At 44.1% G+C, this 16,577-nt stretch overlaps 1 protein-coding gene across 1 annotated transcript in view; it reads right to left on the bottom strand.

Moving 5' to 3' along the window:
* PTK7 (protein tyrosine kinase 7 (inactive)) overlaps positions 1–16,577 on the bottom strand; it is a 45,872-nt gene that overhangs the window by 11,244 nt on the left and 18,051 nt on the right. Inside the window, exons 2-14 of the mRNA XM_066623573.1 lie at positions 15,724–16,017; positions 13,738–13,840; positions 13,143–13,333; positions 10,754–10,904; positions 10,121–10,251; positions 9,580–9,849; positions 8,925–9,058; positions 5,818–5,956; positions 5,478–5,597; positions 5,062–5,211; positions 3,454–3,604; positions 800–927; positions 162–365 (exon numbers count right to left, since the gene is read on the bottom strand). Coding sequence (XP_066479670.1) covers positions 162–365; positions 800–927; positions 3,454–3,604; positions 5,062–5,211; positions 5,478–5,597; positions 5,818–5,956; positions 8,925–9,058; positions 9,580–9,849; positions 10,121–10,251; positions 10,754–10,904; positions 13,143–13,333; positions 13,738–13,840; positions 15,724–16,017 — 2,166 coding nt within the window. The remainder of the gene's footprint in view (positions 1–161; positions 366–799; positions 928–3,453; positions 3,605–5,061; positions 5,212–5,477; positions 5,598–5,817; positions 5,957–8,924; positions 9,059–9,579; positions 9,850–10,120; positions 10,252–10,753; positions 10,905–13,142; positions 13,334–13,737; positions 13,841–15,723; positions 16,018–16,577) is intronic.

Below are 16,577 nucleotides of genomic sequence, written 5' to 3' on the forward strand. Positions count from 1 at the left end.
GAGCAAATTATTATTTTTTATTCTATAAATGCATAGCTGTTTCAGGTGTCAACAGGTCCAAAAGGATGCTTTTTTCTTCAGGAGGCCTTAAAATGAAAGCAGTACCTTTCCAAAATGTCCTTTCCTGATCTGGATTAGGATCCCCCCCCCCCCCGTCTTACCATTCAGGCACTCCATCTCAGGTTCCTCGCCCTCGGGTTGCTTCTTCAGCCTTTTTGCCTTCCTCCTCTTCTTGCAATAGAACATGAGGCCCAGCACAATTATTATATATGCCACAGCTGCTCCCACTGATAGTCCTATGGTCTGGATCATCTTATAGGGGGTGTGACTGTTGTGTGCTTCATCCTGGTCCGTCACTGGTTTGTCTAAAGAAGCCAACATTAGAAAGAGACAAAGAGTAGGGTGCTGTCGCCACAGCTTAGCAATACATGATCTGGTTATGTGCAATATATAACAACCAGGCATATGGAGAACTGGCCCAAGAAATTTCCCCCCACCAAATCAGCAGTGCCAGCATGTGCCACACTGTGGACAGAATACCAAACCTGGGAGCTTCTTGTTCTTGAATAAGCTGGAGAGATTTTAACATAGAGTCCCATCTGCCTAGTTTAGTTATTACCTGCTTCAACATTTGCTACCACCCAATGCTTCAGTAAATCCATTGTGTGCAGATGTGGAATAATCTCTCCTACTCCCCTCTTTCAAATTTCCTTCCAAACCACAGAAATTTGGGAGATTCAGACCTCTTCCTCAGATTTTCTTGCATTCCAAATGCAGCCATCAAATGGATGTCACTTACCCACAACGCGGAGAGAGGCCTCTTGATGTTTGATGTTGCAGCTGTTGCCAGCAAAGCAAGTATACTTGCCAGAATCCTCAGTTGTAACATCATGTATTACCAGAGAGCCATTGGGCAGAATGTGAATCCTGTAAGGAACACAAAAGACAAGCAGGGGGTAGGAAGGGATCATAACAGGACTACTTGCTAGTCAACTCAGAAGACCCTGTGCCACAAGCAGAATACACCAGCACCACCAAATGGCATCTACAGAATGCCAGCTGTGGATGACCCAAGCAAGCAAGGCAATTATACCTTGCTTACATGGACTGGCAATCCCTACTCCAATCCCAGTCATTAACCAGTTGGAACATTAGAGATGTGGGTACCTTTCTAAATCCAAGTAGGAACGAAACAGATCCTGAGAGTGAATAAAGTGTCTCTCTTCCAAAGAGACACTGAAGAAGGGAAGAGAGAGAGTGGAGATCTTTATTCAACAAAATCTCCTGTTTAATTATGGCAGTTCAATTCCCAGAGGAAGACACCTCTAAAAAGTTCCTCAACCTTCTCATTCAAGCCTATCAGGCAGGCAGTGGTCTTTTCCTGGCCTGTTTTCCAAAATCCTTTTTAAGCAGGTGATGCTAGGGATTGAATTTGAGCTCTCAAATGCACCAATCATGTGTTCTACATGCTTCTGTGTCAATACAACAATGATGTATTGCTTTGAGGCATGCTCTGTAGGCATCTGCCTGACTGTTTAATCAGTTCTAAATGTTGGCTATTGCTACATAGACTTCAAGGAAAAAAAATGATCCCTTAATTGCCTGCCCATTGTGTTGGCTTCTGCTGTGCTAGAACTGGAGTGCACCTTGCCACAGGCTAGGGAGTGAACTCTTCCCACACAGAAGAGATGGTGGGGAAGGAACTGCAGCCAGGAGATCTGAAAGGCCTGGAGGTTATTGGAGAAGACAGTTGCCTTCTTGAAACCCTAGTAGGCAAGGGACTGTGTGTGGACACGAAAACACACACACCCCTGTAAGACAATTTACTACCGAAATGTGATATCTCCATAATTTGTGAATCATAAGGAAACACTATCCTGGCCATTTGCACAGCTTGCTTGCAGAGAACTTGAATTCAAGTTTACAAAGCTCTGCTAAGGGTATGAACTGATGAAAAGTTAGCATGCGATCTAGCATGGGGGAACAGAGAAAAGCAATACGATGGTCCTGAGAACGTCTGAACACAACTCTGACTGGGCAGAGTTACAACAATCTCATGTGTTTTATGCCAGGGACTCACTTGTTGTTTCATGCAATCTCCACTTTCATCAGTTATTATAGTTACACATACACAGAGCTATAATATTCTGTGCTTCAAAAATGTTTAACTCTGTTACTTGTACAAATTATGCAAAATGAAATGTTTATGTATAATTGCCTGTTTTACATCTTTTATTCTGTTTCTACTAGTCACTTCCACCAACAGCTGTAGTTTTAGACATATTGGCCCATTTCTCTGTACAGCCATAAACTTGAAATTTGCTTCTAAGTTGAGAGTCTCAAAATGCTGAATTCTGTGCCCAACAACAATTTCCATGTCTGTGAATGCAATCATGGAACATGTTCAGCCCTGCACCAGCATGGCTACAGACATACCGCCCCTACTGGGAGATAGCCAAGAATGTTAGGATTCTGTTCCAACAGTCTTTTGTGTTTCTGGGTTTATTTTTTAGAGTCAAATATTCTAGCCCTCAAGAATGAAGATGAGAACTAGGAAGGTTGTTTGCAACTATTGGTTAAGGATTAGAACTCTGAAATGTTGGCAGAGATTTCAAGAGGTTAGAAGGTGTTCTCCTGAAGTTAATGATCCAACACTCCCTCCCTAGAGTCTGGCAAAAATAAGTACAAAAAAGCAAAACATTCTAGAAGATGTGTAATGGAGTAAAAACAGGGCATTGCTAAATAACACCTGCACTTAAAGTTTATTCCTTTCAGGATATTCACACTGTGGTAGCAAAATTTGGAATTTCAGCACCAAATCCCTTGCTCACTGCAGGTACTAAAGTATCAGCAAACATTAGGAATGAAGCTGTATGAAGCCAGTGGCATACCTGAAGGGGGGACAAGGGGACAAATGCTTCCAGTGCCAGGCTGGGGGGGGCACCACAGCACCACCATTCACTCCCCCTGTGGCACCCCTCCGCCATCCAGGGCCTTTCGCCCAGAGGCAATCTGAGGGCTGAAAAAACAGCGCGCTGCCTCCCTGATCCTCTGAAGGTCTTCCAAAGACCTAAAAATGTCACTTTCGGTTTCCTTTGTGAAACCGGAAATGGTTTTTTTCGGCCCTCCAAGGCCTTCAGAGGGTTGGAGAGGCAGTGCATTGCCTCCCTGAGTCTCTGAATGAAGACAGGGGATAGCAGCTTAGTTTGGGTGGGTGGGGGGAAGCAACAGCTGGGGGGGGGACAGCCTGCGGTATGGTTCCGGGCACTACCAGGGCCAGGATTGCCACTGTATGAAACTTTCAAGAACCATTCACTAGAGAAGATAGAACATGCATAGCTCCACAAAGCACAAACAAATGACCCCTGATGTCACCCTTCCTGCATTCAAGGGTGTCTTCACCCAAGAGTAAACAAGGCAAACTAATCTGCAAATAGAGAAGGGGGCCATTACCTGGGTAAGACTTTGTTGGGATCCAGAATCCTGTCCTTCCCTTTCCATTGGATTTGGGGAACAGGATCACCCTCAGCTTGGCACTGAAACATGGCTGTGTGTCCTGGGTATACCGTGGTGTCATCTGGCTTCAGCTTAAAGCTTATGAAAACTAGAGGAAACAAAGAACTCTGTACGTCAAGAAACTCATCTGTTTTTCTTTGATGAAATTTGCAAGGAGGACAAACAACTTTAGGGTCAAGAGGATATGACCCGCAGAGCAGACCGCAGTAGCACCCAAGCAATGATACAATAAAACAGCTGATACAGTCTTCATAGCACTATTCTGGCAACAGTTTTTGTTCTCGCCTTCATTACTCAAAGAGAAGAATAAGGCATTTGGGGGGAAGCACTTCTGTCTCTAATTATTAGGAGCCATAACACGAGCAATCACATGTAGCACTCTTGTAATGCATTGTTTTATTGTTGGGAACGCGTCCAAGAATGGGCTGCTTCTGAACGTTTCTGTCCCCCAGTGAAATATTTTGCCTCTCCCCCAAGCAGGAATGATGCTTTTGAATGATACATAGGATGGCTTACACCAGATTAGGAAACACTTAAAAGTCCTCCACACACATAAAGTGCCATATATAAACTTGCATGCACATGTGCACACAGCTCTGAGCATGCCATCTAATAAAAGAGAGTTGCGGCACAAGAAAACTGTTTATCGCATGAATCCACAACACACCTTTAAGGCATAAAAGTATTACTCGCATTGTGGATTCATGCAATTAACATCATTTTTCTTGTGCCACAAACTCTCAGGGAGAGTTTGGAACACTATAAGCACTTCTGGGAGAGGAATGGCAACATCCGCACACCACCACTGGGAACAAAAGGGTTTTTTCATTTACCTGTGGCATTGCTATGGCTCTCCAGAGGGTCCAGGGAGCCCACAACCCTCTCTGCAGGCCTCTCCATGCCCCCCAAACTGCTGCAAACAGCCAAAAAAAACCTAGTTCTGGTTTAAATAATAAAACTGGAATGGTTTTTCATTTGTTGTTCTGGGTTTTGGGGGGCTTTTTACACTGTTTATAGGAGCTTGGAGGCATAGGGAGGCCTGCAGAGGATGCTGTAGGCTTCATAGACCCTCTGGAGAGCTATAGCAACCCCCCACCGCTGGTAAGAGAAAAAACCTTTTTATCCCTAGCGGTGGCACGCAATCATAGTAATCATGTTGCCACTGCTGTTGTCACCTTCCCCCTTAAGGGGGCAGCAGCAGAGGTTCCCTGGCTTGGGCATTGTGACTACCCCATTTGGGAAACTCTGCTTTATGCCATTGTTGATTGGTCGTAATAAAGGCATAGCAGACTATGACCTTTGGAATTTTGTTCTGTCATTTCATTTCATATAGAAAGTATGAAAGCTCCAACAGCATGCACATTTGCAGACAATTCATCAAAGAACATACTGAAAATGAGCAAGAGCAGCAACCGATACATCTAAGGACCACTGCACAAAAGTTTCAAAGCCTCACTGAGAATCTCAGAAGCCTAAGCAGACCACTCATGGACTCCTCATGGCCAATCCCTGATCAAGTCAAACACTGCTCCACCTGAAGCTTACCTGCCACTGTGAGTTGGACCATTGCTCTGATCTCCCCTTGTAGGCCATTGGAGGCAATGCAAGTATAGTTGCCAGCATCATTCCTTGTCACTTTATGAAAGTGCAAATTTCCAGCATTGTGACTGACTGAAGTTGGTAAGCTGCTTCCATCTGGGAGGGTAGCAGACAGATAATTAAAAAAACAGGCAAGCAGCCTAGTAGAACCTGCATGCTGAAGAATAAAAGCTCCACACAGGAGAAGGAGAGTTAACTCAATCCACAAAAGGACAAGAACAGGAAACACAAAAGGCACCCAGATCTTTCTACAAAGCAAAACATATATGTCTAGAGAACACTCATGATAAAATCTATTCATGCAGTGAGCTAAGCCAGCACAAACATTTTCTGTTTGACCCAGTTCCAACATTCTCCCTCACCAGTTTTAATCCACTGGATTGTAGGTTTCTCCCGGCCAGTGGCCGAGCAGGACACGTTGACCTCTTTATCAAATTCGACACACTGCAAGGGCTGAGGAGGAGGGGTAAACTTCAGCTTTTCTGCAACAAATCAAATTGCCTAGTCAGACACATTAACATACACCTAAATGGCAACCAAAGAATACATTCTGTACAAGTACTTATTATTTGTGGGCAACACTGCCAAGAGAAGTCTATGTCTGCAAAGACTTTCCTTCTCCAGGCAGCACAGCAGTGGGAGATGCAGGAGATGTGTGCCTGCGGGCATTCACAAGGTATAAAATTCAGCAGAAGCACATACCCAGGATATGCACACGAGCTTGTTCCTCAATACTCCCAGCTAGAGTACTGCTCACACATCTGAACACTGTTCCATCATACACTTCCACATTGTTGATACGCAGCGTCCCATTCTCTGCAATTTCAAAGCGAGGATCCTGCTGGAGACGAAAATGGCAAATGTGTGAGGCATGATGGCCTGCAGAATTTCAGATTAGAAGGAACAATTCCAGAAGTGGTTTTGTCAACCATTCCCATCCAGATCCCAAAAATAACCAAAGTCAGAACATTTTTAAGTGAGGCAATGGCCCCTAATACGGACATATTTTATCACGAGTGGTGGGACTTAGAGTTGAAAGGCTGCTTCATTGCAAGTAGGAAGATCTCTGGCTGCAAACTAGGATTCGCGTCACCCGGTGCGGGAGGCCTGCGTGTCACGCCATGTAGTGGGTGGGGCAATGCCCCAGGTGGGCATGGTGATATACCATTGCCCCGCCCCCACTGGTTTTTTGGCTATACCTTTTGTTAGAACACAGATATTTCAATGTGGTTTGTTTCATTGCATTCTGCATGAAATCACACATTGATTGATATATAACATGATGGTCTTATTCCTCCAAATTCCAATTTTAGTGATTTTGAAAACTTGTAGATTCACACACGCACCCTGTGCCAACTTACTAACACCTTATTGCAGCAGTTCTCAAACTTTTAGCACTGGGACCCACTTTTTAGAATGACAATCTGTCCAGGACCCATTGGAAGTGATGTCATGGCCAGAAGTGACATCATCAAGCAAATTAAAAGAAATAATTATAAATAAATTAAAATAAAATAATTAAATAAGGGGGAGCCAGTCCTGTTCCACCAAGTTAATCTACTCTGAAGTAAGTCCCATAGTGGTCAATGGGGCTTACTCTCAGGAAAGCGTGGGTAGGACTTCAGCCTGTGAGCCCAAGCCTATGCATGTCTACTCTGAAGTAAGTCCCATAGTGGTCAACTGAGCTTACTATGTAGTCTGCCTGCAATAACAACCCCCCAAAAAGAATCAGTGAGATTTTCAGCCCTCCCAGTGCCCAGTTTAAAGTTCTTCTATTTCAGGCACATCAGAATAAAGACCCACCTGGCTTTACAAGTGCAAAATAGAAAACTTCCCCTTACCAGTTCAAGCATCTTTTTGTCCTTTTTAGTTAGGGGGGAGGCTGCCTTCTGGAGCACTTGTTGAGCTGCAGTTCCATCGGATTGGGACCATTCTGGTGTCCTCACATTCCCCTTTGCCTGGCCTGACCACCAGCCAAGGCACATCTGCCTACTCACGAATAAACGCGACCATGTGGCTGAGTTTGCTTTCCATAGGGCTCAATAGACTCGCAGCTGGGAGGGAGGGAATTCCTTGGGTGTTTCTGGGGGCTGCACTAATTGGATCAGGACCATTCTGACATTGTTTGGAGTCCTTTCTGCCTGCCCTTTCCAATGGACTAATGCAAGTTTGCCTACTCGCGAGTAAACGTGGCCACATGGCTTCATTTCGGGCTCAGACTCGTAGCTGGGAGGGACCTTCTCGGGTGTTTTTTGGGGCTGCATTCATTGGATTGGGACCATTCTGACATTGTTTGGAGTCCTCTCAGCCTTTCCTTTCCGATGGACTATGGCAAGTACACCTACTCACGAGTAAATGCGTGATACGGCTCACTTTCACTTACCATAGGGATCCATTCATTTTTTCTTTCCGTTTTTTTGGCCATAACTTTTGAACGAAAGGAGCGATTTCAATTCTGATTTTTGCATTGTGTTCCGCTGGACATGCCGCATCCAATGGTGTATGGCATGACACGGTAGCCCCTCATGCGGTGATTTTAGCATGTCACCCCCCAGGGCGCGTCAACCCCCCAGGGTGCGTCACCCTCCCCAGGGCACGGCCCGCACCCCCCTAGCAGCAACACTGGCTGCAACTCCATGGCCCAAGGCAGAATTCTAAGAACCTCATCTGCCCTTTCCCCATTTGGCACCTTTTGTCAACCAGCAGTTAGGTTCTAGTTCATTCTTGTCTGCAACAGCAAGAACAAGATTCTATTTCCAGAAGTGCATACAGGAAAAAAATGGGGGATTAAAAAGGAGAGTGCAGATGAAAGCCAATTTAGTACTATGTTAGAGGGTTGAGCTCATCTCCCTTTTGTTGCATTTTTATGAAAGGGGTTTAATTGCATAACGGGATGAAGCCAGTTGAAACCTGATATATAAAACCACAGGACACATTCAGCTGTTAAACCCTTGTATGGTTGTGATGTTTCAAGAGGGAGGGAGGGAGGGAGGGGGACTGATTGGGGAGCAACAGTATAAATTTAATTTGGTAATTAATCAACACACATTTCAGTATGGCTTTCTTGTGGGCATAAATATCCCCCCAACACACACACACACACAGACAGAGAGAGAGACAGAGAGAAGACATTCCTAGACAGACATGTTCCCTTCTACACACATTGAGAATCTCCTATTTCTCTTCCCAAGGCAGGCTAAACACACATGCACAGCAAGCATGAAAGTCAGAAGTGCCATCCCATTTAGTTCCTGACCAGACAACAAAAGCAACATCCTTATTCTATACAGGATAGGAAAGACATTGACCAATCACAGATTCTTGGAACTGGAAGCCTCTACCCCAGGAAAAGGCTCATCTCCATACATGACCAGCAACTTTAGTAGGCAGATCCTTTCCAACATCATGGAAAGGTGTCAGGGTACCCCTCTGAGTAAGGTCCATTCCATATCCCTTGACAGGACCTTTTGGGACAAGAATTGGGGCAGATTTATAAAAGAAAAGAGCCAAATTAGTAAGGCATCTGAGGAAGAGTTAGACAGGGCTAGGAGAAAATAAAGATATTAACCTGTGGGTCTCAGCTTCTCCACCTTTATATTTAAACTAGTGTGACGAGAACATGAAACAAATTACAGATATAAAAAGGACAATGATGCTTACAACAAAGCAGCAGCACAGTTTGATAAGAAACAGAAGTGTGCACTACAAAGCCAAAGAGCTACCACAAAGATTCAGCAACACACCAACTGAGCAACTTGTTCCACAAGGTAACAGGTGGCCCTTCCATCTCTATTAATAATAATCCTCACCTCTGAAATGGGAAAGCCATTGCGAAACCAGGTGACAGTGGGTTTCAGAGAGGCTCTACTGAGACAATGGAGATAGCCAGGTTTACCTTCTTCCAGCTGACTGTCCTTGGGTTTTTCTACCCATTTTGGCATTGCTGGAAAAACAGTGAACAGTAGTTACAACTGTGAGCATACAAGCTGTGGCACCAGGACGCAGGCTGAGAACCTTGCTGAAGAGGAGCAAGTCTAGTATGGTCAGTGCCTGGATGAGTGAGAACTTGAGATGTACAAATGGAAGAAATAATACAAATATATCACATGCCATCTTAGGGATAGGGACCTGCTGGAAAAATTGTCCACAGAACCCACTTCTCAGCCTGCAACAGTGGCAATCACTGAATAGGTTCCAGAAGACTACCATTAGAGTAATGCTGAAAAAATATCACAGAGAGCATGCTCCTTTCCTTAGCTCCTACCCAGGTCTATCCAGCTCAAAGAACTAACTAGCAGCAGTACTGTCCTCTTGTGTCCAATGAGTTCTCGATTACATAGCAAGGGTTTAAATTTCTAAAATGTAATCTGTTCCTTTCCTTTCCCATTACCCCAAGTCTTTGTTCCGCGCGTACGCACACATGCAAAAACACCCTTCCCTCAGAGAACAAAGAAACCTGCTTACTGGCTACTGTGATAGACAGTTCTTGCTTTTTCTCTCCAGCCTTGTTCACTGCATGGCAGGTGTACACTCCAGCATCCTTTTCTGCGATGCTAGTGAAGACTAGCTCTTCAGCTTCTTGGCGTACCCTACCACTAGTGGAGATCCGAACACCATTCTTCTCCCACCAGATATGAGGCTCAGGGACTCCCCGAGGGGCTTCGCAGACCACACGTTGCTCTCTGTTGGCTATGAAAGTCTTTGGTTCGAACAGTCGAGGAAAATCTTCAATTTCTGGAAAAAATACAGAATTTTATAGTTTAGAATCCAGCGGGGTTTGAAGAGTGCCAAAATGCGAACCTCTGGGTTACATATTTGGGGTAGGAACTTCCTGTAAAAATCAAAATTGTATTTCCATCTGTGGAATGCCCAGGTCTTGGGGGAAAGGGGTGCAGGGTGACTAGCTTAGCCAAGTGGTGCCCTAACCAGAACTGTCAAAGCCAAGAGCCTTTATCTCACAAAATGACACAAAATCAGTTGGGCATCTCCAGATGTCAGTTCATACCTGCCAGCTGCAAGGTTGCCTCTAAGACAACAGGTTTTCCTCTCTGCCCTTGGCCAACACACTTGTAGATGCCTGCACTGCGTGGTTTCACTTGAGTTATCAGCAAAGAGCCATTGGAAAGCACTATGGTCCTTCAGAAGAAGGGAGAGGAGACAAAACTGAAGTCAGCCATTGAGATGATACAGAACAGAAATGCCTGCAGGTAACAGTTGTTGCTTCCATGCAAAATAATATGATCCATCACTCTGGTGTTCTTCTCCACAACATGTTCTTCTGTAATGAACTACAAATGGTTCAGCAGAATAGGGAAAAAAAGGAGAACAAATACAAAGTAGGCAGGACTGATGAAATTTAAAACTTTGGAAACCAAATGGTATTAGCCACTAACCTGATCTTCTCAGGCAGAATGATACCTGTCGAGTAAAGGTTTCTGCTGTGGCTGCCTCTAGGAGACTTTCAAAGTGTTCCCACACTATTATAGTAGCAGCGCTGCAGAACACTGGGGCCAATTTCTTGTTTTCCAAGCAATGTTAAAGATTCATCTTCTCTGAGCATAATTCCTTTACATCAGGATGCATATACCTTTCTCTATTAGCATCAGACAGCTTATTCATCCTGAAAGAGACCACTTACTTGGATCGATTGGTAATGAGAACGTCATCTTCAAAGAACCAGTCCTGGGTGGGAGGTGGCACAGCTTGGAACTTGCAGTGAAACATGACCTCCTCATTCTTATTGACAATCTGACTCTCAGGAATAATCACTGGGCGAGGGAAACTCTCATCTACCATAAGGAAAGGAGATTATGGGAAAGTGATGATCGACAGCCTAGCTCCTTGTTCCAGATCAACAGCTTCCCCTCATAAAGGTACAAGCAGAGAAGTACAGAGAAATCAGCAGGCTGATCTGGCTAGAATGTGGAATGCAAGCAAGCCTACGGCAACTAAGATACTCCTAGAGAAAACGAGCAGGGCTTTCTATGCAAAGCTTCCTCACTCAGTTAACTCTTGTGAGCATTCCTTGGGGAGCTCTTGTCTTTCCCTATATGAATTTTTAGAGGTTGTTCTCTTTTGCAGGGTCTGGCAGTAGCCCGTTATTTTCCTTTTTTAAGATTTGCTTTGTACTGCACAATCTTACACTTTCTTTTTTAATGCATATCCTTTTAGGGTGGTATGCATTAAATCAAGTTAGCCAAAGGCGAACACAAAATAGAAGACTTTGCAAAATGGAAATTTGCAGGACATACACCAGCAATGTGACACATCACAGATGGTACAAAGATTAAAGACAAACACCTGCTAAATTTGGGGATTATCTAGGCAAGTTGCAGTTTGCTATTAAAAAGCAATCAATTTTTAAAAATCTTAGGGGACTTTTTGTTCAACACATTAAGTTATTAAGGGTGCAATCCAGAGCTGCCCATGGTGGGTGCAAGTCCCTTGGGCTGGCCCAGGAGGGTCGCAAACATACTGTAAGGCACTTTTGCGACTCCTTGAGAGGAAGCCAAACCGGTGCTCAGAGGTGCGCCGGCCTGTGGAGGCTGAAACAAGCCTCCACGCCGGTTTCCTCTGCGAGTCTTGCGTCAGCCGGTTAGGTCGACACAAGGCTCTAGGGTGGGCGGGAAGGAGGCATTCCTGAGTGGGGGGAGGGCGGGTGGGGAGCAGGGCTGGGATCCAGCAATTATGCCAAATCCCAACCTCCGTTCCCTCCGTTCGGAGTGGATTGAAGCCACTCTCTGGAGGTGGCGCAAGTACAAGGAGACCCATTGGGGCAAGGGCGCCTTATCCAGGGGTAAGGGAAAATGTTTCCCCTTGCCTCTGGCTGAGCTGCCTTGGGCCCCTATCCTGTGCTGAATACAGCGCAAGCCTCTTAGGATTGCACTCTAGCAAAGACTGAGATGCTTGTGGTCTTCACCTACAGTAAGACTCTTCTCTTTCTCTGCAGAAGGTTCTGAACAGTGCTAGCCTGTTGAGAATCTGTCTAAATAAATAAGCATAAGATGAGGCTGTAAGTCCCACTGTGCTGAATGGAGTTTACACATAGATATGCATAAGATGGCAGCAAACTTTCCCTTTAGCCTGGCCAACTTAATCTTAATCAGCTATCTGAAAGACACTATAATTTTTATTTGTATTAGTCACTTTTCATTTGCTTGGTAAGGTTTGCTAAACCTTTAATATTCTAAACTATCATATCATTTATATTCCTATATAGCTGCATACATTTATAACCACTATACATTTGGAAATTAAATTTAGGAAATTCTAGTATTTTGTGTTATTAAGTAAAGTTACTTAAAAATCTGTTCCTTCTAATATATGGGTGCCTATTATAAGGGTGAGACAATTCAAATCTGAAGGGAAAGAAGAGCTAGATCTGGGGTTTTGTATAATCCCAACTCTAAAAGCAAAAAAAGATTGTGATAGCCACAAATCCACTCTCCTAGCTGCAGTACAGACCAAACTACAAGTACAGCCTGGAAGGAGTCCTCACAACAGATTGCCTTTTCAATGTGTTATGGAATGGGAAGAACTTATTTTCACAATGTGTAATATCTCAATGCCTTTATAAGGACACAGAAGAGCCATACAGCTTTTCTGGTGAATCAGTCACCCAATCGTCTAAAGACAATCTCTACAGAGCTGTTGTTAGGAATGGGAAGGAGAAATCTTTTGAACAGAATCAGAAAGCTGGTTCATATACTCCATTTTATATTGCATACTGTCTAAAAATATAATGTTTAGTATTTCCAAACACGTTTGCAATAGGGATATGAGATACTGGGAGTTAGAGCAGCTTCTGCTCTTTTGGCTGCATACTAAATATGGGAAGCAAGTATTTTACCAGTATATTGATTCTGAGTCTCTGCTGGACCAAATGAGGTCAGGAACAATGATTATTTTTTTCCCCAAAAGAACTTATGGGCTTCTCTTGGGTCTGATGTTAAGATAACTGAGCCAACACAAGGGTACTTGAGACTTTCCCCAAATCAGACATTTAGGGTAGTACCACCCCCATTTACCTATGATGTTAAGAGTGAAGTTGTCACTGCTGCACACAGAGGCCACGGCATTCCGCGCACAACAAGAGTAGACACCATTGTCATCTGGACTGGCACTCTCGAGAGTCAACGTCCGCTCCTTGTTGCTGATTGAATAGATGCTACGATCATCTACAATCTGGGTGCCATCCCGGAACCACAGACTCACTGGGCTATGAGACAAACACAGTTTAACAGTTCTGCACCTCAGCAAAAGCCAGTTCAATAAGCAGCTGACAAATGGTCGATCTGACTGAATTTCTATAACACAAATGGGACAACACAGATACTTCAGTGAAAATGAGGAAATGCAACAATAACCCCAGGAAGCAACAATACAAAAGACAATGTGTCAACAGGTAAATGGTGTTCAAAGCAATGCTGCATGTCACCTCTGCAGTATCTTACCTCCCCATAGCACATTCAGGAAGGACTGAGAAGTTGCCTTCTTTTGAATGCTCAGGGATGCTCTATCTTACTTTCCTCAACGTTCAAAAGCGTTGAGAGAAAAGACATTCCAGGGGGAGGGAGAAGCAGATACAAAGCACACGGGCTGCTCACAGGAATGCCTTCTTACCGTGGGTGCCCATCGATAAGGCAGCGCAGTGTCACTGGGGAAGAACTCTGGATAGCCTCCTCTGCTGCTGGCTTCTTCAAGACTACTGCTCCTGTTTCAATCCCTACCAAAAATGGGTGAGAGGAGAAATCAAACAAAAGTCACTTTGAGGCCAGCGCCTCTCAACAGTACCTTGGAAACTGAAGCATCAGTATATCTAACACAAGGGGTCAAAAAGTCACTGCAGGAATGCAATGTCGCTTCCACCTCTGCATGACTGCATCTACTCTGCCCTGGGAAAACTACCTGTACTGCTTATCTAGTAATAATATAAAGCAATTTTTCACATTCTCCACCTTGCCTATAGTTTCACAAGGTACCAAGGAAACTGTTCATATCAGCTATAGGAATCCTTGCAGTGGACGCCTCAGTGATAGATGCAGAAGCTAATAAGAACACATCATTCCCTACTCAGAATTTCCATGTGTTCATCCAAAATATAGCACATGTAAGGACAACTCTGAACCTGCTCAAAGGTACAGGTGCAAATATTAGAGACCCCATTGCCAGGTAATAAACAGCCATGTGCTCTTTGGTCTGAGTCTCAGAAAAATATGCTACTGGAAAAATTAAGGTTTCAGAACAGGTCACTTTCCATTCTGCAACAGTGCCAAGGGCTGGCAATTGTGTCTATTGACTGGCTAATTTAATGGCTATTCCAAGGAGCTATCCTATCACGGTAGGAGATGAGGTGAACTCTGGGCTTTTTATTCCTATGCCTGTATCTACAGGCATGTAGGGCTTGCTCTTGTTTAGAAACACAAGAGTCCTGGGACATCTCCAGGCCTGACTTTCTGTGACTGGATGCCAAGCAAGAATGCAACAGGTGGGGGCTATTGAAGTATGATCAGATAACTTACACAAGAGCACAGTTGGGCTGCTAATGAAGTAATTGCATTCCTAATGGCTCTGCAGTAGAATTCACCAGGGATGGGTGGAGAAAAAGAGAAAGACAAAAATAAGCTGAGCTGGATGAAGGATTTACACCTGAGGTGACGAACCCAAGCTGGCAGCCCAAGCCAGGCACTCCATTCTTGCTTACACCTAGCCTCTTGCAAATGTCCCATGGCTCCTTTTAGTTTGGCCTCAGCCTGAACTGGGTTTGAGCTCTATAGTAGCCATTAAAAGGGCCTGCAGCTCATCTCATGTGATAAATTTGGGGAGGATTTCGGCTACTGCAACAAAGCCATTACATCCACCACTTTAAGTAGCAACTGCTTTTCATACTAACAGCTTGCCTCAGAAAACCGCCTAACAGAGGGAGGACATTTCCTCCAGTTCCTCCAATGGCCCTTGATCTTGCTGATGGTGCTTAAGAGAATGTGCATTTTGTGCAGAGTGTAAGCATAGGCAAGTCTGCATCTGATCGGAATGAAAAGTGCATGTTAATGTAAAGGATGCAATGGGGGTATGTGTATATGTGTGTGTGAGAGAATTCAGAATTAATATTATATGTTAATGTGCAACAAATTTCAAATACCTTTATGAGCAAGTGTGTGCCAAAAAGTGCTTTTTGGTGACCAGCTGGCAACCAAAAAAGTAAAAGGTCCCCAGTCTTCAGCATACAGCATAGTTCATGCTGTTGTGCAAGCTTGCCTCTCTTGCCCAATAAAGAATGTGGCAAGCTCCTTTTAGGCAATTTAACTCAGTGGCACATGTTCTGGATGCAAAAGATCCCAGGTTCAATCCTCAGCAATTCCAGGTAGGATAGGGAAAATTCCAGTCTGAAATCCTGTAGAGATGCTGCCAATCAGTGTTGACAATACTGAGCTAGATGGACCAAGGGTCTGACTCAACAGATGGCAACTCTCTTCCAAACTTGGTCACCAAAGTCATACTGAAACACAGATTTGCTGACTCCCTGCCACCCCACATCTTTCTACCAGACTGGATTAAACAATACTGATGATGGACTAAAAGTATCTGGTTAATCATCAAGTTCCTCACACTTTATGTTGAAAGATGCATTTGTTGTTCGAGCTTCTTCTCCCGTCACTACATTCCTGGCCACACACTGGAAATTCCCACTGTCTTGCCGCCGATCAACAGATGTGAACTTAAGGTTACTCTCCTCCTTGAAACGGCGTTCAGTCTCTTGAACAGGAACCCCATTCTGTAGCCATTCAAATTCTATGTCATTTGGATCCTCCACTTCACAGCGCAAGATGGCACTACGACCATGTAAGGCATCCTGGGAATATGGCTCCTTATTGAAGGATATCTTAGCATGAACTCCAAATGCTAAAAAGAACAAAAGAGGAAAAAAGGTCAAACCTGGCACTGGAAGCATTTTGATGTGCTTGTGTGTGTGAGAGGTGAGGGAATTATTCTCTACCTTATTTTCAAAAAGCAGAGGAGGAGAAACAGCAAAATAACACACCATTATTTTTTTAAAAGTTCTGTCTTACTTGGAGTCAAGGCTACTTACAACACAACAAAACCAAGTCAAAACGAAAACATTACTATTATTTTAAAGCATTCACATACTAGCCTGCTTTAAAGCTGCTATGGGAGTTTTGTTAGAATCCTATGAATCTACAAAAAGGTTCACTAGCCTTCTCCTTTCTCAGACTGCTTGCGGACTAAACTATTAGAACTGGGATTCTTAGCCGGGCTATCCATAAGCCTTGGGGGGTATAGGAATCAAATTATGGGGGTATGGGACTATCTCTGAACAATTAAACAATAATCAAATAACAATTTAACAATCATTAGTACAGAGGCAGCGAGTTCACTAACCACATCCCACTATTGCCATCTTTTGAAGTCATACTGGAACCCAATAGGACTGGTGATTATGA

This window comes from Tiliqua scincoides, chromosome 1 (genome assembly GCF_035046505.1).
Source record: "Tiliqua scincoides isolate rTilSci1 chromosome 1, rTilSci1.hap2, whole genome shotgun sequence".
Classification (NCBI taxonomy): Eukaryota; Metazoa; Chordata; class Lepidosauria; order Squamata; family Scincidae; genus Tiliqua; species Tiliqua scincoides.